Source organism: Eptesicus fuscus, chromosome 12, assembly GCF_027574615.1.
Source record: "Eptesicus fuscus isolate TK198812 chromosome 12, DD_ASM_mEF_20220401, whole genome shotgun sequence".
NCBI classification, from domain to species: domain Eukaryota; kingdom Metazoa; phylum Chordata; class Mammalia; order Chiroptera; family Vespertilionidae; genus Eptesicus; species Eptesicus fuscus.
The window spans coordinates 49836829-49861924 of record NC_072484.1 but is presented as its reverse complement, the minus strand read 5'-3'; the positions used below and the strand labels follow the sequence as shown (position 1 = coordinate 49861924).

Here is a 25096-nt window from a genome sequence, read left to right as displayed (position 1 = left end):
CATACAGCCACATAAGTAACAGATGGCATAGATTTCAATATCAACAATATACAAAATATGCTGGAAAAATTGTGGAATGTGCCAATTTTGGTACATCTTTCTAAAATAAATATAGAACAGTGTGGATAGAGGAAAATATCACTATACACAAACCTGCAAAATTTTAAATATGCATTTATATATAAACATAGGTAAAATAAAAAGGGAAACACTGAACTGGAGACCAAATGGCAGCATAAAGGAGAGGCAGTGAGTAAATATTGTTATGATTTAAAGAATAAAATTGACATAAGACAATAGGAAAAAGTTCTATAGGCATGCCAATAGAAAATGGCGCAAATGAAGTGAAAAAAATTATACAGAAGCATAAATGGCTCTTGGTAAAGGAAACAAAGAACTTTGCATATTGTTAAATAAGGATATGTAAATCAAATAAGAATGAGATACCATTTTCTTCCATCAAAATGTTTAAAAAAAATAGCAATAATGAAATACCTGTTTTTGGAGTTGATGTGGTGAAATAATGAAATACTATAGGCTAGTAGGAAAGTGAAAGTTTTCAAAAGGGCAATGTAGCCCTACATATTAAAATTCTAAATGAGGTAAAAAATTATAGATGTAGATATAGACATAGATGTAGATGTAGACGTAGACATAGACATAGATAGAGACAGAGATGGCCCCATCTGTTGATCTAAAAAAATAACTTAAGAATATACACTAGTGGTGAGTGTTTAAAATCATTTAAAGTTGGCAATTGTTTGAATGGCTTGGTTAAATCGTTCTTGAAACATGTATATACAGTTTAACTATTAAGATAATGGGGTAGATTGATACTTTATGACCTTGAACTGTTTTTTATTGAATTCCTTAGAAAATTGTGCAGAATTGTCACTGAAATTTTGAGATCAACATTGTCTTAAGTAGAGCAGGGATCTGCCAGGGATCCTGCGAACATGAATGAAGGCAGCTTATTCCTTGTAATTTTGGGTGGGATTTTAGGATATCATATACATTGATTTCTTAGATTTTTGGCTTTATAGCCACTGTTCTTTCTACCTGTTTCTGAAAATAGGCAGTATGCATTTTTCATATGGATAATCCAAATGTCAATCTATCTATGTTAGATGGGGACAGTTATTCTAAATGGTCAGCATTTGAACTTGCAGAATCACAACCCTGAGAGTGGTCCATTTCTGCTTGGCTCTAATAAGTTATTTCTTACAAGCCCTCCTTTTGGGAGTTGGCACATTTAATGATGAAATGAAATATAGCACCTTTAACAGAACTGTGTGTCTAAACTAAAGGCTTTCTTAGATGTGTGTTCATCAGTTGTGGAAACAAAGCCTGGGCCACATGTCCAAGTTCCAATAATAATCAAAGTCTAGACCCCAAAGAGATACAGCATCCTCCTTATTGAGAGTCTAGTCACATCTCATTGCATACAATGAATAAATTGTGTAGCTGACCCAAGGTAGACATAATCATAGTATAAAGTGTGCAATAATTCCTTGCACTCCAAGTAGTAATGGTTAAATCATGAGGTGGTTCATGCCCTCTGTTAGGAAGGGAATGTTCTCTGTCCATGGAACATAATTTTCACATGAAGGTGTTTCTCTTTTCTTAATATGATATTTTTTGCCAGAGTAGGAATATGCAATTTTGGCAGAAATATTTGGAGAGATCTAATGTGATTGCTATTAATTTGAAATTTTTGAATAGAATTTATTGTATTAAAAAAGGAGATTGAAGTATATCTTCCTCAATAATACTGGGTATTTTGACCGATAACCAAGTCACATCGGAACATAGAATTTTAGAGGCAGGTATTGATTTAAAAAAAAAAATATGAAGATGATAAAGGAGATGAAGTGAAGATGCACAAATCTATTTCTGGCCTCAAATCTGGTCATCATTTCTCAAGTAAAATGTCATTTCTTTTGATTGAATAGCCCAGGGCCATTTTAACTTTAAAGTAGATGGCAGGGAGAATTTTTCCATTTATTTTGGGAAGAACAAGGAAAAACTTTTATTTTGAGGTTATTTCTGATGGCCAAATATGTATTTTCTACATTTGCTTTTTTTTCTATAATTAGAACACTACTATTAAAATGATACTTAGCAGCAAGCTATACAGACTTATAATAATGTTAAGTTTTGTTCTCATCTCTGAAGCAACAAAAGTGATGGGCTCTAGAGAACCTAGAATATCAGAAAGTTTTAATAAATCGAAGACTTAAAAGCTGGTCAGAGTTGAATTTAAGAAATGAAGCAAGGGCACATGCCTGTTCTCCTGGGCTACCTTTCCATGCAGTGTTGTGACCATTTCATTCTGATTTAAGATTGGGGAAGTAAAGAATAAAAAGATCATGTGTAGAAGATCACATCCATATATGTGTGAGTGTATATGTGCATGTGTGAGTGTGTGAGGCTGTGTGTGTTTACACATGTACACATGTATGTGAGTGTGCATGAGTGTGTTTGCATGTGAGGCTGTGCATACACAGCCCAGGACAGAGGGGGATTGTGAACTTTTGACAAACCTCAAATTAAAGAAGTTGAAAGAAGGTTTTGAGGAAAGCAAGAAACAAGGAGAATATGTATGGATAGGAGATTTGGGATTGGTGGCTGGGGTACTTTGGGGGAAGCACCTGACCTTAAGTCCTAAGTTTTTGTTTAAATAATGACATTATGTTTAAAGAAAAATAGGATCAAGCATCACTTCTATTTCCAGATTTTCGTGATGAAACCTGATGTTCTTTGGCTTTGAACTAATCTACCAATGAAGTTTTATTAACCATAAAGCAGAGGTATTCCAAAGATCAATATTTCAGAGAGAAATCTGCCACTTTTATTTCCATTTTGTTTTACTATTTCTTGAATAGTATTTAATGGATTTCTGAGTTTAAAATTCACTGGAGAGAGAGAAAAAAAAATAACTCTAATAGTTAGAATGAGCATTAATGCCTTAACATTATAAGTTAAAAGCCTTTGAATTACACAATTGGAACAACATTTATAAACATCTGACACAATACTGAAAACTGATGACACATCATGATTAAGCCTCTAGCATAATAGCATGTTACATGATTCTTTATTAAATTTTTAAATAAAACTTCCTTTTTGTTGTGTTGTGGTTGCTTTTTTTATCTTGTGCTCCTTTATAAGATATGCTCAGAATTCTTTTGTTTAGTTCCTTCTAAAGTTTTTACTTTTTAAGAATCAGGAATAAATAGATATAAACATTGTTTACCCCAGATGCATTCCTGGTTTAAGCATCATGATGGATTGAAACGCTATTTTACCAAAATGTGGTGCATACTGCCACCTCGTGGTAAAAATGGGAACATGTGAGGATTTTTAAAAAATCATGGAATCTGCCTGAGTTACTCTGAAATTTGACTATTGCTTCCTTAGCTGCCATTTTATTACAAGTAAACCTAAACTTCAAATTTCTTCCAGGTAAACTTAGGAAATAAAGTTGCTGTTTTTTAAGAGGCAATATATATTGATATATGCATACTGAATTTCTAAGTAGAATTCATCCTCTGCAAAATGGTAGAATGCATGCCTTCTCTGCAATAGTAAGAGAGCAAAGAAAGGATACTGAGGTTCAGATTCTGAGAATATCATAATTTGTGTTGTATTTGAAAACCATAGCACTAACGGTTAATTCTCCACCTGCAAACACACCTGTCAGAGAACTCAGCTCTCTGGGATACTCAGGGGTGCAACCTAGCCAGCGTTAAACTCTTCTCAGTAATATTTATCAATTAATATTATCTGTTGAGTATTAACTACACACCTAAAAATGGTAAGCAATGCAAGAGATTTTTAAAATATAAGTTTATTTATTTATTTACTAGTATTTATTTATTTATTTAAATTCCTTTTTCCCCCAACTGAACTCTCCCCAGCCGCTCCCACCCCCCAGCATATGCCCTCACCCCACTACTGTCTGTGTCCATTGGTCATGCTTATATGCATGCATACAAATCCTTTGGTTGATCTCTTACCCCCCACTCCCCGCCTTCCCTCTGAGGTTGAACAGTCTGTTTAATGCTTCTATGTCTCTGGATCTATTCTTGTTCATCAGTTTATGTTGTTCATTATATCCCACATATGAGTGAGATCTTGTGATTTATCTTTCTCTCACTGGCTTATTTCACTTAGCATAATGCTCTCCAGTTCCATCCATGCTGTTGCAAATGGTTAATATTCCTTCTTTTTTCAGCAGCATAGTATTCCATTGTGTAGATATACCACAGTTTTCTAATCCACTCATCTGCTGATAGGCACTTAGGCTGTTTCCAAATCTTAGCTACTGTGAATTGTGCTGCTATTAACATAGGGGTGTATATATCCTTTCTGATTGGCATTTCTGTTTTCTTGGGATATATTCCTAGAAGTGGGATTACTGGGTCAAATAGGAATTCCATTTTTAATTTTTTGAGGAAACTCCATACTGTTCTCCACAGTGGCTGCACCAGTCTGCATTCCCACCAGCAGTGCACAAGGGTTCCTTTTTCTCCACATCCTCACCAGTACTTGTCGTTTGTTGATTTGTTGATGATAGCCTTTCTGACAGTTGTGAGATGGTACCGCATTGTTGTTTTGATTTGCATCTCTTGGATGATTAGTGACTTTGAGCATGTGTTCATATATCTCTTGGCCTTCTGTATGTCATCTTTTGAAAGTGTCTATTTAGGTCCTTTGCCCATTTTTTGATTAGAGTGTTTATCTTCCTTTTAAGTCATGCCCTTATCCAAAAAGAACTTGCAGGAAAGATGATAAGCATATATTAAGTGTTGAACTTTTAAAAACTGTAACAGGATTTAAGAAAAAGTTAGCTTTCTGTTAGAGTGGAATATTTCAGAGCTGCATTGATAATGCAGTTCTGATATGGTTTGGATAGCCGCGTGGGGAAGGGGATTCCGGGACAGACAGAGGAAGAGAATGGCATGCGACCGCTGCCCTAGAGATACCAGGAGTGTGCTGGTGGCCGTGGGAAGTGATGGGAGTGATAGAGTGTATCTGACATCCTTGAAAGACCAATGAGAACATAGCTTGATTTGGGAGGCAGGGAGGTGCCATTTTATTTTTTTAGCAAGAGATAGAAATGAGACGCTCATAATCGACTGCATATCTGGATTTATATGAGAGAAATATTCAGAAATACAAGATGGAGAAAATTCAGATTCCAATTGATTTTATTTCTGGTGTCTATGAAACAAAACTGGTTTTTGTTCTAGGAGTGTAAGTTGATATACATTTGTTTCTTAGCCTTTGCAAGATTTTCTTGTATTGTTTGCATAGCAAGTCTATGTATAATAGCAAAGGCAGGGGGAAAAGGTGGGATAGTACCTGGAATGATATTAATTTTCAAGAGCAAGGATGATTCCAGTTCACTGGCACATTTGCATAATTATTTGATGTGAAGAAGTGGGTCCTGATGTGATTTATTGAGAAACCTGGCTTACCTGTTACTCCAGTTTAACCCCCAACATGTAACAACTGATACTGGGACACTGATTGGGAGTTTATATGACATTTTCACTGCTATAAAACAGCAGAATATGGAACAAAATTACACTTGGAGAACTTGGAATTCAAATCTCAGTGCTCTTACGAACACACTATTGTATTTCACTCAATTATAGAATGCAAAGTCACTTTTATATATTAATTTTTATAAACCCATCCTATTTAATGGTAATTATAATAATTATTCCAACTTATTCTAGAAGGTCAATAAATACGTATGCTCTTCTGAAGGTATTCTTTACTTGGTGGATAACTGTACTTTCAAAACTACTACAATGGATGTCTTGCACATTTTCACTAAATCATTTTGCAGCCACCCCAATCAATTCACAGAAAACTCCTTTTTGTTCTTGTACACATTTTGACAACACTCATTATCTGCTAAACCGACCATATCAGTTCTGCAACAGCCATTATTGTGGACTACAGACATTCAATTTTAGCTTCTTATGAAAAAGCAGAGTTTTGCAATAATATACGGGGTCATTAAATTTTATTGTACAATGCTTAACAAACCACTGGCCCAATAAAATTTTAAGCAGAATACTTTTCTAAATGACTACTGAACATTCTCTACACTTTAATCCTTTTTTCTTTTTTAAAATGACTGTTACATATCTTTACTCTTTAACCAGGGACCTAAAGTCAAGTCAAACAAGGCAGAAGGAAGAAGGAACTCTGTTCTGAGAAGCGGCTGGGGGTCCGGGGGGAGTGAGGTTGGAGGAAGGGGTGGCTGGCCAGGATTCACTTTGCTGGAGTTGGCCAGATCTTTGCTCTACTGATTTGATTTTCAAGACTTGACTGTATTTTTTAAAGAATTCCTCTAAGCATATTAAAATACGCTAATTTGCCTTATGCAAGAATTTTCTGGACCATTTTGATAAACATAACAAATGCAGTTGACCCTTGAACAATGTGGGGTTATTACTACCCCCCCCCCGCTCCCCCACATTTGACTCCCCCCAAACTTCATTGCTGTTGACTAGGAGCCTTACCAACAACATAAACAGTGATTAACACATATTTTGTATATGTGCTATATACTGAATTCTTACAATAAACTAAGCTAGAGAAGATAAAACATTATTAAGAAAATCGTAAAGAAGAGAAAATACATTTACGGTATTTATTGAAAAAAGATTTCATGTATACGTGAAGTTGTGCCTTTCAAACCCATGTGTTCAAAGGTCAATGTTCATTGAAAGATGGTAACTTTCTAAAATATCTGCACTATATAGTTTGAAGGTGAAAAATTCATTATAGCATGACTGCAGTGTTTAGATAATATTGATCATTAATAAGCCTTTGCTGATTGATTTCCACTGTAAGTTACATGTAGTGCTGAATATGTGTTGTATCTAGTATTTCTAGAATGTCTGTTCTTACAAGAGTCACAGAAACTATTATGGAAAAGGTAAACACTGAAATTACATTATATGAGGTATGTGGAATAATTATAAAGGTAAAAACAAGAATTAGCATAAAGCACTGTCTATATACCATGATTCCTAATGCAGTATTACCCTGGAAACTCATTCTTCTAAATATTCTATTACTATGATAATGAAAGAAATGCACTTCCTAATATTGAAGTCATATCTAACATTTTTTCTTTGCTATATTAAAATCTTCACTGTTTATCATATTTATGTCGCCAAATTTCCCATATTTATGTAGATCTTCTTAGAGCTACCTCCAGCACCCTGACTGTGCATTGTAATCTGGGAATCATGGACCATGATACCTAAAGTTACCAGAATGTGTGAAATTCATGCAAAGTAGGCTAATTTCACCACCATATATCTGTTAAAAGTCGATGAGAATAATATATCTTCTTATGTTGTTGTTTGGGATTAATTTTCCCCTGTTCTGGATTTCCATGACACTCTCCTTTTCATATGCTTAAATAGTGTTATAGGGTTTTGTTTAGTATGTAACTTTTTCATTAGTAATTTGTAAGCATGTACTTTTCAAACTTATTTCAGTATTTCCATTGAGTCTTTTTGCTCAGTATAGCTATGTTTACACAGATATAATGTAAAGCATATCTTAGCCACTTTGGTTTTGCTAAATGAGTTCACCAAGTTAAAAAAAACACAAAAACCTGTATGGATAATGGACTTCATTTTTATGATGAAAATCTCTATGCCTGTTTTATAAGCTGGACACCTCTAGAGGGACACCAGCTCTGTTAGTAACTCAAGAAATAATTGCCACTTTGGCAACACTTCTGAGAATAAAAGGTCAGATCCTTTATCTCAAGTTGAGGGTGAATCATCACTGTTATCTTTCTGCTTTTAGATTTGCAATGTGAATGATGTACTACTGAGCGTCAGTTCTATTTCTTCATCGCTCTCTTCTTGCTTTCAGCTCCCTGCGAAGGCAACATGTTCTTCTGCCACAGTAACATGTGTATCAACAACACCCTGGTGTGCAATGGGCTCCAGAACTGTGTGTATCCTTGGGATGAAAACCACTGCAAAGGTAATGATTTGCAGACTCCCCCCGTCTGGAGTGGGAAGGATACAAGTTCCAATGTTCTATGTATCAGACCGTCATAAAGACAGAGTGTAGAGAGGCTTTTATGAGCTTTGGGTGTCTTATAATCCATTGGGAAGCCTTGTTCTTTGCCATTTCAGGTGCTGGCACCAGAAGTTTCATTAACGCACAGTGGACTCTCCAGAGCCCTTGAACGCTCATGGAGGTGTCTTCATATGAGAGCCTGCAAGGACATGGAAAGGGACTTGGAGCTTAGATGCAGAGTGGCGTTTCCTAGCAGACCCAGTGCCTTCGTCTGCATTACACCTGTCATTATTCCAGTGTGTCTTCATTGAGTACAGCGCACATACCCTAGAGATAAGGCTTATTGAAGGCCTGCTTGAGCGTTCAGTTACTCCCAGCCACTTAAACTCAACTCAACTACCTAAATGCTTTTCTTCCATCGCAATGGAAGTAGCTCCCATCCCCTGCTCCCCACGCTGGCTGATGCACAAAGGCCTGTTTCTGTCGACAGCATTTCCAATCCTTGGCTTGGTTATAAATGTTGCATGTTTCAGTGAAGCTGAAAGTGCCAGACATCTTTTATTCGGATTCAGTAAGAACCAATTTGCCAAGGACAAGCAGGCAGACAACTCTTTCTTACTCAAAGTCCAGTATCGTCTACTAAAACGCCTTCTCTGGGTAGAAGCAGAGAGGTGACCACAGCAGCCGTGGTTCCTGCGGTCAATAAGGAAGGCAGACCTGGCATCAGATACCTGAAGGTAGATGTGGCGATGATCACTCTTGTGTCCCAAGGAACCATTTTGGAATCAATGGGAAATTAAATATTTTGTGAAGACTCTTCATACCTGGTCATTTCCATTGTTTTTGAGGTTTCCATGGGCTTGGGCACCTCCACACTCTGATCCAAATAGAATAAGTCTTCAGGGGAAGCTGTGGTCTGTCTGTTCTTGTGGCTGACTCTCTCGTGGGCAAAACTTCTGCACCGTGGCTCAGGATGAAGGGGCAGGGACAGTGGCCAGCTGTTTTAGAGTAACACTCCTTTATGAACAGGGCCCTGGTCTTCTCCACTGGCCTCTCCAGATGGTTCCCTCTGTGAGTGAGTGGAGGCCCGGCCTCCTCACCCTCTGCACCTGGGTCTGAGCCTCGGTGCTACCAGTGGGCCTGGGAGGAGGAAAGGAGCCCCAGACACTAGGACCACCCCTGCCTGAGATGGAGCATCTGCAGCAGCGATGGGGGTGAGAAATGCTGGCGTCTTGCCCTCCTGGGGAGGTGCTGTGGCTCCATTCTGGGAGCTTCCATGCCATAGACCGTCACTGACCTTAAGGAAATGGAGGAGATTTTTAAAAATAAATCTACCTCCATTCACCATTAGGACAAGTTCCCAGACAATAACTTGTTTGGAATTTAAACATAATTTTTATCAATGAAGGTTGTTTCATTGGGGAAATGGCCTACAGATGCCTCCACGCCCCCATCCCAGAAACGTCTGTCTTGAAGTTTAATTACTTTTCGGGTTCAGAATACTGTTACTGCTTTGACTTCAGTTATCCAATCAGGAATTAGCTCACACAAATACAGGTGTAGTCACGTTCCCAGTGGTTGAGTTTGGAGGCTTTCTTATACCTTGGAAAGGAAAAAAAAAAAAAAAATGTACTGCTTTTAAAATTAAGATCTGATTCCCAAAGGTCACTCAAATGGTCTCCTAAGACCTTCTCCGAACATAAATTTACATTAAGGCAGGGATGTTGGCCGTGTCTGAGGCTAGACGATAAGGTCCTTGCAAAAAGTGAACATTTCGGTTTTATTTATAAATATCACTTGGTGTTACTAGTAGACATTGTTAGTTTTTAAAACTCCAGGCTCAGCCCCGTTCATCCTAAAGTTGTCGGTAGCTGCTGTGACTGCCCTGTTTATACCCGGTGGGCTGTGTGTGGCTTTATTTGTTTTCACTCTTCTCAACCCACAGAAAAGAGGAAAGCCGGCCTGCTGGACCAGCTGACCAACACCAGCGGGACCCTCATCGGGGTGACTTCCTGCATTGTCATCATCCTCATTATCATTTCCGTCATCGTGCAGATCAAACAGCCTCGTAAAAAATATGTCCAGAGGAAGTCGGACTTTGACCAGACCGTTTTCCAGGAGGTGTTTGAGCCCCCTCACTACGAGTTATGCACTCTCAGAGGGACGGGGGCCACGGCCGACTTTGTCGACATGGGCGATGACTTTGACACCTACCACAAACTGCGGAGGTCCTCTTCCAAGTGCATCCATGACCATCACTGTGGATCCCAGCTGTCCAGTGCGAAAGGCAGCCGCAGCAACCTCAGCACAAGAGACGCGTCCGTTTTGACGGAGATGCCGCCCCAGCCCGTCAAGCCCCTCGTCCCGCCCACAAACAGGAGGAACATCCTGGTCATGAAACACAACTACTCACAAGATGCCGCAGACGCCTGCGACATCGACGAGATCGAGGAGGTGCCAACCACGAGCCACCGGCTGTCCCGACAGGAGAAAGCCGTCCAGCGGTCAGTATCAGTGGATATTTTATGACAGCTCTCACCTGAGGGCTGCAATGCTCCCAGAATATTGAGTTCCGTTTGGTCTTCATTTTTCTTTTTCTTTTTATTTTATTTTTTACTATATAATATGCTTTTATTGATTTCCGGGAGGAAGGGAGAGGGAGATAGAAACATCAATGATGAGAGAGAATCCCTGATCGGCTGCCTCCAGCACGCTCCTACTGGGGTGGAGCCCGCAACCCTGGCATGTGCCCTGACCAAGAATCAGACTGTAACCTCCTGGTTCATTGGTACATGCTCAACCACTGAGCCACACCAGCGGGGCTGTCTTCATTCTCAGTTTTCCTTTTTATCAATGATTTAAACCAATGTCTCCATGTTTCCCCCTTTTTCCTTTTCAGTGCCATCCAGACCCTCCCAAACCCCCTATACGTGTACCTGTGCTTGTGAGCACACACTGAACAAAGATATTTCACTTATTTCTACACATACATAGCATTTATTTCTACAAAAATTAGGCTTTAATTTATATTACTGATTTACATTGCTAATTTGCTTCCACATTGTCCCAATCAATATTTATATTTTTAATATATGAAATGATATTTGGAAATAATTTCCTTACCAAGATGATTAGCCCATCTTGTTGAATAATTTTAATATAGAAATAGCACTTTTTTTCAATATAATGCATTATATGTATTTTTTAAATATATTTTATTGACTTTTTACAGAGAAGAAGGGAGAGGGATAGAGAGTTAGAAACATCGATGAGAGAGAAACATCGATCAGCTGCCTGCTGCACACCCCCTATTGGGGATGTGCCCACAACCAAGGTACATGCCCTTGACCGGAATCGAACCTGGGACCCTTCAGTCCCCAGGCCAACACTCTATCCAGTGAGCCAAACCGGTCAGGGCATAATGCATTATATTTTTGGTTTGAAAATGAAAATACTTTTTCCCACATATTACATAATATTAATATTACAAATTGCACAGAAGAGCATGGTATGCTAAAATACTAATCTATATATTTAAATGTAGCAAAGATTAGTAGAAACATTTGATTCATTTTTATTTTAATGTAAAGGCAATGTGATCTGTATTGTATCGTTAGCCCTAAGATTTATAAAAATTTTGGGGAAAGAAAATTTAAATTTAGGGAAACATATTTTAAATCTCAACCCCCACCTACTTCTGTTTTGTTTGTTCTTTTGCATGTTTACTAGCATTTGGTTTGTTTTATAAATGTATATTCTTTCTCAATTCACCATACATTTTCAAAACCTAAAATATTTTAGTTGATTTAGTATTTTTGCATGCTGATAGCAAAACTCTATTTTCATAGTTTTATGAATTTTTATGAATGCTTTTAAGTAAATATTTGTGTGTGCATTTATTTTTTGTGCAAATATTACTTTGTTGAATGAAACAGCCGTAACATTCCAGGTTCTGCCTCATTGGGTCTCTAAGCAAACACGAATCTGAGTACAACACCACTAGGGTCTAAAAAGAAAATTCAAGGTAAGCAAATGCCCTTGGTTCCTTCTCCTTCTTCGTTGTATTTTGTTTTTGTTTTGTTTTGTTGCAACTGTCTTGCAGTTCTTTAGGGAACGGGCTATTTATTATTTCTTTAAATACGTGTTTCATAACATTTCATAGGATGCATTCAATGCTGATGGAAGGATGGTTCTTAGTCCCTGTATCTTTAAAATAAATATTCATATTCTTACCATCAAGCATTGTATTGCAATGTTATTGAAAAAGATGTTCAATTGAGAGAAATTTTATATGCTTTAAGGTAAAGATACAAAAATTAGTGACCTCTTTAAAGAAATACCAGAAGAAACCCATGATTTTCATAATTAAAAATTGAGTATTGTCTCAATATATTGATGCCGAGACAATAATTTGGCAATATTTTACTCCAAATTCATACACTAAGAATTTTGTGGTTCTCATACAATTTGTGCACTCTTATTTTTGCATGAATATGTAGCTTATGTCATGAAAATTAAATGCAAGTTATGTTGAATGCTTGACAATGTAAAATGTTTCATAAATACCAGCTGTCTTTGTGTGCCTCTTATTTGTCATTGAATATCAGAATGGCTTTACTTGTATCAGTTGATAGTCTATATCTATATTAGACTAATTTGTTTCCAATAAAATTTGTTGGACAGCTAATCGCTTGAAAACACTTCAGACCTACCAACTATTCCTAAAATAGGTGAATGCAATTCCATGCTCTAGAATCTAGATGACCTTGAGTCTAGATGACCTTGATAAATTGGTGTATAGTATTTGTGTATATTTTTCACTGGGAGAAATTGTTTTAACTGTGTTTCATTTTCAGAGAAGAACTATTTATACAAACATGGGCACTGTGCAAAGAAAATTCTATAGTGAATTGTGAAAAGTGGACATATTTCTAAATCCATTCCACTGCCTTTACCCAAACTTAAGAATTACAGATATTTGTTATTTCTTCGGCAAGACATCCCCGCTGCACAATGATGTGTTCATTTCGTAATTTGGTTGCTGGCCACCAAGTGCTCCTTAGAATTTAAATACATTTTGAGATTTACTGGAAACTTGAAGAAGAAATTAGTTCCTGATTCAGACTATTCATTTTTACTTTCACTTCCACTTTGTTTCTATGTTGTTTCACGTCTCTTATATAATTGTATATTGTGTGATACGTGATATGTGAGAAAAAAAAAACACGATTTGGGATGAACTTGGTGTTACATGTACGTTGTTTTTATTACATAGACTGCTTGAGAATAGTCGTCCTGAGTGAGTCTGAACATGCGACAGTGAAAATGTGGACCATGGGATCAGCAGCCAGAGGTTTTCTGGACTGAGTATACATGTCTGTTGTATTAGGATTAAATGCAGCCAGAAGTAATGAGTAAAGTGACCAGAGGGCAATAAGAAAAGTCTCATTCTTTGGTTTTTCTTCTGTACCCTTGATTTCCTTATTTTGTTTATTTTATATCAAAGGAAAATACCCAGTTTCAGAAATAGTTTTTGAAATCAGCATTTTACCATTTATTATACCCTTCAATAGCAATGTTTTTGCTTCAGCACTTAGCAATACGACTGAATTGACAGACAGTTTGAGAAAACCCCTGCATGTCAGTTCTGGATATTTCGGTTGGAACACTACCCTCTCTCTGAGACACATTGTAAAAAGCATGCGTTCGCCAACCCTGCTGTCTCTCCGCCATGTCTTTGTATCATCTGCTTGCTCCTTGTAACTTTTTATATAAAGATATATAAAAATGTACAATAATTTCCTAACTTGAGTTAAGAGAAATGTTTTCTTCTGTTAGAGTGAAAAAATTGACTTACACACTTTATATCAACTCTTTCCTCGTTGTAGGTGTCAGGATGCCCTTTAGCATTGAGGCTTATCTCCAAAATTTTATGGATTGCATTCTTGTTTTAGAATAGGAAAGTCTTTTATAAATGCTTTCAAGCCACCAGCCATTTTAAGACCCAAATTACACCAGTCTGAGTTGTTCTTATACTGAGGCACACATATGATACCTGAAGTCTTAACTAATTAAGATGTGTTTAAATATAAGTAAAGTAAAATCATGTAATATATTTAACTGCTGTTGAATGATATACACACTCTATCAAATTTGATTCAATAATTGGGTACTTTTTAAATATTGAATGTGTATTCTTAGAAAATAAATTTTTAAAAAAGAATTATTATAAATCGGCTTGCAAACATTTTCAAAATTGCAAAATTCTATAGAATTCTGTCCTTTAAACAGCAAAGGAGTCTGGTGTATCACAATTCACACCTTATAAATCAAGCTGACTTCACAAACCCAATAGATTAATTACTCACATACACCCCCATCAGGAATTCAACTTTATATATGTCACACAAAAAATGGGGTGGGGGGATTTTAGTGATAGAAAAAATAAATAATTATCATAACTCTGAATAGTCTATATTTTTTAAAATGTCAATTTCCAGAAATAGTCACTCCCATGAATGTAATTAGCTGGTGAATAGAAAAAATTATATTGAGCACAATAAAGATATGTTTTTATTTTGCTACATATTTTTGTACACATTGCTTACGTTAAAATTTAGCCTTTTTTTGATTGACTTGACTGGTTTATTTATTAACATGGCTATATTTATGCCTTTAATTCAATTTTAATGCATCCAGATATTATTTTTGGAAGTGATTAGCCATACTTTATATTACTTTATTTAGACATCATCATAGGGCCCTTTATGCTTTGAATGACTCAGGAAAGTATAATCTACATGCCAAGGCCCCTTAGAACAGCAAACGGGCAGGAAAACAAATTAGGTGAACCCTTTACACTCATCTGTCCATAGCCATCCAAAGGCTTCCCTCTTCTACAGTTTTTTCTAAATATACAGAAGTCTTCTGATTTGCTAGTTCAATGCATAAAATACGTATGCACCAGAAATCCATTAATGGAGACTTAAAACAAACATCCAACTACACCAACTATAATAATAACCCTGGGTTGCATGTATTTATTTAATACACAACAGCTTCATGGGAAAACAAATGAAGAATAGGCCCCTTTAGGGGTAATACTAAAAGATTCTTATCAGTGAGCATTGACTAATCAGAAAGGATAATAGTGGTAATGTTGAGGCAGAGTCTTGGAGGCTGCTATTGTCCTTGGCCATCACTCTCCATGCTGGATCTTGTGCATGGGGGGCTCCATGATACCTGCAAGATGTTGTTTGGATGCCCCAAGAACAGGTTCTTTAAAGACCAGTATTGAAATATATCCATATGTCAAAAACTCCAATTTACTGACAATATCAGGCAAGGTCACCTGAATACCAGCCTGTGGTTTACACTCAATTGGGAAGACTCAGGTAGGTAAGGAAGGAGTGGTTTTAAGACTTCTGAGATGTTTCAATATGTTTCAAGTCATGTTATTTTAAGAGATAATTATATTTTTGATAAAGTGATTTCAAATAATCCTAATTCCATGTTTTCAATAATGTAATTATACACTATGTTAGTTAATTGGAAAATAGCTGTTTTCATTTTATTTCTCTGTTGAATTCACTTTCAAGATCTGGGAGGCATGTCATTATGTGAAATGCCTCTGAGGTCCTGAACTGAGCTCTTTCTTTCTGTCCAAGTGCTTTTCAATTGCCAAATTCAGGTTGATGTGCTGATTAGGGAATACCTGTATATATTTTCTGTACCTGGTTTTATGCACATGCCATTTTATGCATTATATTGCATAATAGGCATGCAATGTTTGATTTGCCATAACTAACTTCCCTTTGATTAGAAAATCAAAATGTGGCTATAAATCTAATTGGAGGTCATGTTGTTGGAGTTTTCAAGGAGACCAATCCACATTGTGGAGATGCTGACTTTTCTGTTTCATGTTATTTTTTTTCTACTAGAATTATTCAATGGGTCTGACTCCATAAACTGTCTTTCTTGGTGTTTAATAAAGTTAGATCTTTGACATTATATGAATAGTCACCTAAACTATTTTTTTTCCCTTAGGAATTTGGGTTTTCCTCAAATTAGGTAAGCTTTTTAAAGAAGTCCGTGAATGGATTTCCCTAGACCTCAGAATATCACAATAAATTACAAAACATGATAGTGGTTTCTGTTATCTTTATTAATGCAACTAGAGGCCCTGTGCACAGATTCGTGCACATTGAAAGGAAATTAATTAGAAGAAATATTTTAATATCGCTATTTGCCTTTTCTCTATAATAGAAGTGTCAACCAAATTCACGATCGACAATGACAGATGGAAACACACGCGTGTGATTGGTGCCAGCGAGAGCTTTAGATAAATAGATAGATAGATAGATAGATAGATAGATAGATAGATAGATAGATAGATAAACATAATTAGACCTGCTTTCTGATTTAGCTAACCTTTTTCCTGCCCAGTGAAGCACCCCAACTTCTCTTTCAGGTAATTGTCAGCAACACAGCAGTAAATATTAACACAAAGTAGATTATTATTATAGATCACTCAGGGAGAACAAAGGGTAAAATATTTAACTGTAGCAGTGTTTGACTATATTCTGCTCAGTGAGAAAAACTGAAGTCATTTTCAAGGTCCACTATTTCTTACTTCTTTTCAGTTGGGTCAAGTTTCTAAGTTTTCTAAATCTCCATTTTCTGGCTAATGAAAAGAAAATAGGATTCCACCAAGTCTCCTATCTACCTACTCCAGGACTTCTGTGAGGATCAAATGAGATGAGGCACGGGAAAACGCTTCACAGACATTTGGTTAAAGTGTAAAATGTTTCCACCTGTGTTCCTGGGATAAAGAAACTCCAAGGAGCCCTAACTGTTTTGGCTCAGTGGATAGAGCGTCGGCCTGCGGACTGAAAGGTCCCAGGTTCGATTCCGGTCAAGGGCATGTACCTTGGTTGCAGGCACATCCCCAGTAGGAGGTGTGCAGGAGGCAGCTGATTGATGTTTCTCTCTCATCGATGTTTCTAACTCTCTATGCCTCTCCCTTCCTCTCTGTAAAAAATCAATTTAAAAAAATGTTAAAAAAAAAAAACAACAACAAAAAAAAACTCCAAAGAGGCTAGTCACTAGGGAGAGGAAGCAGGGTGTTGCTACATGACGTCATTACCTGAAGCTCACAGCAACCGTTTCCAGGCTGGGCTGGGCTGGGCTGGGCTGTGGGCTGCATTTTGCACTATGGTGTCTTGGCAGCATCGACTGCAATTTGGTGGGGGGTTGCTCCAGGGTGGTGGTGGGGCCTGTGTCCCACATGGGGGAAGCCGAGTGTTGGTTTGTCAGTGCCAGATCTGTGGTGCTGGCCAGTGTGCATCATGGCAGCTCCTGTGTTGAGCGTCTGCCCCCTGGTGGTCAGTGAATGTCATAGAGACCCGTTGGATGGTCGGACACTTAGCATAATAGCCTTTTATATATATAGATAATGAATACTTTATTGGTGTTTTGATGATAAAATAAATAATAATATTTTACCTTTTTATGAAGTTTGTATATTTCAGTGATGAAAATGAGTTCTGTCAGAATCCAACTCCAAAGGTGGGGATAGGTTTAATAAACAAAATCTTTAAAATTATCTGAATCCTAAATGTATATGATTTGAAAAGTAGGTTTCCGTTTTGTACAACTTTACTGAAGCCAATTAGTGACTTTCTATCTCATGTTTACTCACACTTCTTCCCTTTGCTCATTTCTATCACTCATGACCCAGAGATCCCAGCCAAGAAATTGTTAGTTAAGAAATGATATAATATTTGAATTATTATTCTCTTAGTCATTTAATTACTATTTTCTATAGCCCTCTGAAAGGTTGAGTAAAATAGCAAAATAAATTTATTGTTAAAATAGCCAGAAATGTGTTTTATTATTAAAAATCCTTTTCAATAAATCTGAGGTCCTTTGTTAATATAGAATTACCCTGATTAATTTTATTGATGAACTTAATTTGTATTTTGGATTTTTTTCACTTAATTTTATTCAAAAAAATCAAACAGGGTAATTATGTCAGACACTCCTAATTTCTCATTATTTCTTATCATGGCCTCTGGTTCTGTACTTCCTTGTGTGTTATTAAAGAAGTAAACACCCTCTGATTATGTTTTCAGTTCCTCAGAAGTGTGAATAATAGACTCAACCTACTTCAGACGCCTGTCATTTTCTAGGGGTGGTTTCCAGAAGGTTCTTATCCCTGTACCAGCATGATCATAAAGTTAAACCACTTCTTTTTTTTTTTTTTAATATATTTTATTGATTTTTTACAGAGAGGAAGAGAGAGGGATAGTTAGAAACATCGATGAGAGAGAAACATCGATCAGCTGCCTCTTGCACACCCCCTACTGGGGATGTGCCCGCAACCAAGGTACATGCCCTTGACCAGAATCGAACCTGGGACCCTTGAGTCCGCAGGCTGACGCTCTATCCACTGAGCCAAACCTGTTTCGGCTAAACCACTTCTTTCCATCCATGACAATTCCAGTCAAGATGCTCTTTTGTTGTGAATTCTCACCCGAGGATCGATGTGAGAGAAACACATACATTGGTTGCCTCCTGCAGGAGCCCCAACCAGGGCCTGGGCGGGGGAGGAGCCTGCAACCAAAGTATGTGCCCTTGACTGGAATCAAACCCGGGACCTTTTGGTCTGCAGGCCGACATTCTATCCACTGAGCCAAACCAGTTAGGGCCAGTCAAGATGCTCTTATTTGTTTTCAACTAAGGTACAAAGTATTTAAATATATTTAAAAAAAAAAAAAAAAGAAGTGGTTTAACTTTATGATCATGCTGGTACAGGGATAAGAACCTTCTGGAAACCACCCCTAGAAAATGACAGGCGTCTGAAGTAGGTTGAGGCATGCTGTTTTTATGTTGTTTCACTCTATGAAATACTTTTTTTTCCTGTCCTCTTAATAGTCACAGATATAGGCACAAAATGTAAAAGTGACCAGAAGGTATAATGTACAAAGTATTTAAAAGAAAACACTTCTATTGTATGACATTATAAAATTTGCACTCTTTATTCACTTTCTCATAACTTAAGTGCAATATTAACATAAGCAACCTTTTATGAGCCTGCACAATCTATATACCAGGCTTCTTCTTAAGTGCTTTGGGGATGAAAAAGAAAGGTGGCAATCCAGAGGGGAACATAATTATGGAGGCTTATAGAAGGAAGTGTGCTTAGAAGATCTAAGTAAGGAAAATGAAGCCCACAATTATTATCTAAGTTTTCCCATCTTGAAAAGCTAATTGATTTCTTCCTAATTTTGTATGGAAGATAACATATATTCAACTGATAACAGAATGTAATGCAGCTGGTGTTTTCTAATGAAGAAGTTAGCAAAATATGGGGATACAGATATGTTCTTAAGGAGATGAAGAGAGGTTTATTGTATTGTTGTCCTTCTAAGCAGGTCTGGAAGGCTGGAGACCATTGTCAGACGTGGATCAGGGAGAGATTTCCACCTGGAGAGACTGGAGTGGAGGCAGCCTTGGAAGGCCGTGTGCTTGAGTTGGCAGGAGCATAGGAGTAGACAGAAGGAGAAATAGTGAATATAGTTGGAAGAGTAGATTGACATTATCCTTCATGATTTCTGAGTGTGTGTCATGCCATCCAGAGGAGTTAACATTTTATTCAAAGGAGAATATTTTCATGTATCTCAGCAAAGGATGGCTTAAAAATTGTACTTTTGGTGGAATCCTTGGGCAGCACTGTTTGGGCAGCAATCCTTGGCAGCAATTTGCTAAATTGAATCAGATTGGAATAAATAAAGGAAAAATCAAAACAACAGAAAAACACACACACTGAAATATAACTGATGGAATTGTTTGATATCTTGAAATCTCTGTCTTGTTTTTCAAGTTACTTTCTGCCATATTTTATCAAGATTATGGTTGACTGCATTGAATGCTATATGCTAAACACTATTTGAGCGTTTTACATGTAAGCAGTCTCTTAGCAATCTTAGCAATTCTGTCACAAGTAATGATGATTCTCACTATGGTGGTGGTGGTTATTGTTATAATTCCATTGCACACATGAGAAAATCAAAGAGTTTCAGTAACTTTTCTAAGATTGCACCATAGAGAATAAGTCCAGCTCCAAACCCAAACGGATTCACCCCAGAGTCAACCAGCAACCCTCACCATGTGTGTTATAGCCCTTCAGTACTCAACGTGGTATGTTTCCCTGAAAGAAGTAGATACTTACTCACAGAAACCCCAAAGTGTTGTTTCCTCATCTATAAAAATATGTATTATCGCACCTCTTTCTGCCCTACAGCATTTGAGATCATATGACAAAACATTGGAAGATTTTTTTAATACTCTAATACATTATAAATATTTTTTCTACATTGTATGTAAAGTTAAGGTAGCAAATGTACCATCTATAAACAGCAATGATGAAGAGTGATTTCTAGAGCCCACAGTTCTTTCTTGTGTCACCTGCGTGACGTTTTGAACATTTTATTGTATCATCTTATTCAATAACATTGAACTCCAGAGCTCCAAAGTGACCCCAAAAGCCCTCATCATCAAGTATACACAGAAATACCAACACATGAAATAAAGTCCTGGTTTTCAATCCCAGACAATTGCTTGGTGTAAATTCCCATGATAGCACGATCTTGGATAAACACACATATATACACATATACACAGTTATGTCAATAACCGGGGTTTCGTGACCATAACTATGACCTACAAATGTGGTATGAGGCAGTGAAAATAACTTTCTATAGGACTCAAATTTTAGTTTCACTTTGTACAATGTGTATGTTCTTAGAAATGTCTGAATCCTCTGAGCTTCATGTTCCTTTCCGTAAGACAGAGAAAACTATAGCTGGTGAAGATAGTTGCTAGAAGAACTGGAGATGGTGTCCATAAACAATGTGAAATTGGTGATGCCAGGGTGGAGGCTATCATTTTCACATTTGTGTTTTACCAGTTGGTTCTTCAGAGTGGGACCAGTGTCTCCTATATGCTGTGCTTTTATACGTCTGTGAAACAGGCATTGCTGACACAGTGGAACTTTCTATCTTGACAGTGCCTTGGGTTTAGATAACTCAGGACAAAGCCTCACCTTTCAAAGGCACTCATCAGCTGGCATCAGTTTATGAGGGGTTGTTACAGCAAGGTCACTGGAAGGAATGTAGGGATAGTCAGATGGAAAAGATCAATGCCCACACGTGGCCTATTAGCTCTACTGTCATCATTTGGCACCAATGTGGATGATACTGGAGGAGATACCAACACAGATTTACTATTAACATGCCATTAAGAATGGCTCCTTTGTAGAACAAGAGTATTTGAACACAGGCATGGGGACTGACCCATCTGGATACCCTTCAATTTAGCTGCTAAGTGCATAGTCAATATGGGCCTGTTAATTGAACAAAGGAGTAGACGTATTATGTAAATACCTTTACATAAATAAATTCCTTTAATGGTTACAGAAGCACAGTCCGGACCTGATGCCTAGCTTGTACGGCTTAGCCCTTCTTTCTAGAAGCTGCAGAACTAAGCCAGACTCTAAAGAAAGCCAGAAGAAGTACTGTGTAATAACCATGGATATGGGCACATACTCTTTTAAAAACACATCTAATTTACAGGTTGTTTTAAAAACAAACTCACACATAAAATACAAAAAAAAAAATAGTAAGTTTTAAAGCAACAAAACTTAGAATAATATTCAAGTAGAATTGCTCAAAGTATATATCAATTTGGCTACTTAGAAACCATTGGTCAGTCGAGATTTTTTGTTTCTCAAATATGCTAGGTTATGAATAAGTGTGCCTTTTTTTAAAAAAAAATTACTCTTTAAAAGGTAACTGTTCCAAGTAGATTACTGTTGTAAATTATTTTTTCAAGAACACATCCTATCTAATAAAAGGGTAATATACAAATTAACCATCATTCTGTCACAAAGATAGCGGTGCCCATAGCCACAAGATGGCGGTGTCCAGTCCTCTCAGCCCTGCCGCAGTCCCCCAGTCCCAGGGGGGCGGCTGCTGAGAGTGGGCAGCGTGAGCGGCCTGGTGGAATGCTTGCTTCATCGCCATGGTGATGAGGCAAGTCTTCTGCGCCCGGCTGCGGATGGGCCTCTGGGCTGCAGAGAGCCTCTGAGCAGCAGATGCAGAACAGCCAGGCCCCACAGAGAGCTACTGGCGCACGGATTCGTGCACAGGGTTACTAGTTTGCATATAATAAATTTGCCCAACTTTCTGAAGGGATAATCTTTATGTATTTAAACTTAGTTAACTCTTATTAATCAATACTATTAAAGTATTTTATAAAATGTTGATGCACTGAGGAGAAAATGCTTTCTCTCTCTATTCCTATTCTAGAGCCAAGCTTTTTCTCCCACCTCTCCTGAGACTTTGATAAACTACTAGTATATAGATATTTTCTGACCATCAGATGCTTCTCCTATAGGCACTTGGAAATAGGCATCTATTTTTTTTTTTTAAGGACAATACTAGTTGGTGAGATATGTCTCACCTTCAAATCTTAATTACTAGGCCTGGGACTCTACAAACTAACCAACTCCTTTGCCAGCTGACCCCCATTCAGATCTCCTAACAGAGGGTAGCAGAGGAAAATTGAAAGACTCAGGAGGACATTAAGGACTTGCTTTTCTGGTTTCTTCCTGTTACTGTGAGCATTGTCTAAGAAATGGTACATGGATTTAACAGCCATCTCTAGCTGCTGTGAACACGTGCACCAAGCCCTCTGGTGTCCTCAGGGGCATCTGCACCAGGCAGGGTGCCCTCCTGGGAGTCCTGAGCTCTGCCTCTGCAGAATGCCTTCTGGATTCCAGAGTCTGAAACCTCCCATTTGTTCCTATTGTTTCATCTGTCCTAGGGTGGGTCAAGCTTTGGAGAGCTTATTATCCATGTGTTACCTCCTTACTCCCTTTTGTTTTTCCAGCCTTTCAAGGTGTGTAATATCCTCTTTATCTGCTGATATAGCTTGTGTGTTTTCTATTTTACTAACCAGAGAACTAGGATGAATTTTAACTGAAATAGTTTCCATCACTAAGAACATTTTTAAATTCTCCCCTGATTTTTTTTAACTTATGAAACTTTGCCTAATTAAATTTCACAGCATAAAAAAAGTATTTGGCAAAATTATTTCCCAAATATTAGTTGTATAGCATGAGATATTCTATTTGATATGGTCACAATACATAGGTTTATAATATTTCCTTCTATGGAATGGGTATTTCTCAGTTCTCATGGGAACTGAATAGGAGGGATAAAATTTCTATTAAAATAAAAAAAGCAACATGTGTACCAGTTCTCATTTATATTCCTGACCTGAGCAGCTCTTGGCAACTTTTTAATTTATTTATGGGCAGCCTAATTAATTCTTGCAGATCTCAATTTTTTTATATTTTATTTAATTTATTTATTTTTTTTTACAGAGAGGAAGGGAGAGGGATAGAGAGTCAGAAACACTGATGAGAGAGAAACATCAATCAGCTGCCTCCTGCACACCCCCTACTGGGGATGTGTCCGCAACCAAGGTGCATGCCCTCCACCGGAATCGAACCTGGGACCCTCCAGTCCCCAGGCCGATGCTCCATCCACTGAACCAATCCGGCCAGGGCCAGATCTCAAATTTTTATTCTCTAGTAACAAAGTCCTTTTCAAAATGGCAGGGCAGTATACGTGTAGGCACTGATGCCTTCCAGAGAGCCACAGACCCTGTCCTGGCCTACTAGCACCTCCAGAGAATTTCCTAGGAGGGTCCAAAACTTACATTCCAACTAATTAGCCACAGGTCTCAAAAAGTTAAAATTTTAAAATTTCTATTTGTTTTTTCCACAGGGAATGACTTCAAATCTAATCACCCAGTGATAAGGATTTTAATCTTTCTAAAGTCAATCACCATCAAACTCTTATCTCAAGGGGACAAGGAGACAAGGAAACATGGCTGATAGATGAATTAAGTAATTTTGACCCAGCCAGTGGTCTGTTTAAATTGTGGTTCCCTGCACTTTCTGATTATATAGGGGTGAAGATTCACTTTTCTGGCTTAGTCAGATGAAACTATAGCTTTATATGATAAACTTAATCCATACAAAAAAATAATCTTGACATTACTTAAAGATAGATCTTCACCAGAACACTCACATGCATATATTTCAAGCAATCATTGTTGAATGTTCAGTTTGTGGGAGATACTATTCTAAGTTTTTTACAGGTATTTACTCAGTTAATCTTCACAGCAACCTTATAAGGTATAATTATTAGCTTTGTTTTACAGATGAGGAGATGTCCGAAGGAATTAAATAACATACCCAAGATCACATGACTAATACACTGGCCTTAAATTTTAGAAGCGTTCTTTTCCTCCCTGGCTCTGGTGGAGTTTTTCAATGCGAGAAACTCATGCAGGATTTGGAAGGACAATAGCGTTGAAATCATCCTTCTCAAGGTCACGGTAGGCAAAGGCAGCAGCTTCATGGCGTCTACAAGCTCTCCGTTCTCCACTGTCGTGATCACACATGGCGGCTCTAACATCCCAGCAGCTGTGGCTTCTGTCTGGCCACTGAGCTTCCCTCATAGGTCCAATGGATGGCCTCTCCACTCCTTCAGCTGTGCCTTCCGGACTTGCACTCCCCATGTCCTCTCACATCTGTTCAATCCCCTGTTACTGTAGTAAACCCCTTATTCTTATAATGCTATGGAGACTTTGTCTTCCTGACTGATAAGGATGGAAGAGTTGTCCTGAGGCCTAATCCAATTCTGCTATTGCCAGGATAGGTGCAGGGATTCTTTTCTGAAAGAGAAAGAATAATCTTTGGTGGAACACACTTGAATCTTAAAAATTGTTATGTATTGCATTAAGTTCACTTAATTCTACATAATTGAGTTTGGGGAGAAAAGTAGAAGGTGCCAGATAAATGATTAACATGTGCAAAGAAGCCTGCAGAAATGATGAAGTGATTGCTTTAACCTAATTGCTTTTATGGGTCAAGGACCACTTTTGGGAGAAG

The 25096-nt window shown here is 37.6% G+C and overlaps 1 protein-coding gene across 1 annotated transcript in view; it reads left to right on the top strand.

The window, feature by feature from the left end:
- Positions 1-13001, top strand: part of NETO1 (neuropilin and tolloid like 1) — an 82642-nt gene extending 69641 nt beyond the window's left edge. Inside the window, exons 8-11 of the mRNA XM_008160506.3 lie at positions 7918-8031; positions 10016-10574; positions 12020-12094; positions 12927-13001. Of these exons, the coding sequence (XP_008158728.1) occupies positions 7918-8031; positions 10016-10574; positions 12020-12080 (734 nt within the window). The 3' untranslated portion in view covers positions 12081-12094; positions 12927-13001. The remainder of the gene's footprint in view (positions 1-7917; positions 8032-10015; positions 10575-12019; positions 12095-12926) is intronic.
- Positions 13002-25096: the final 12095 nt, after the last annotated feature.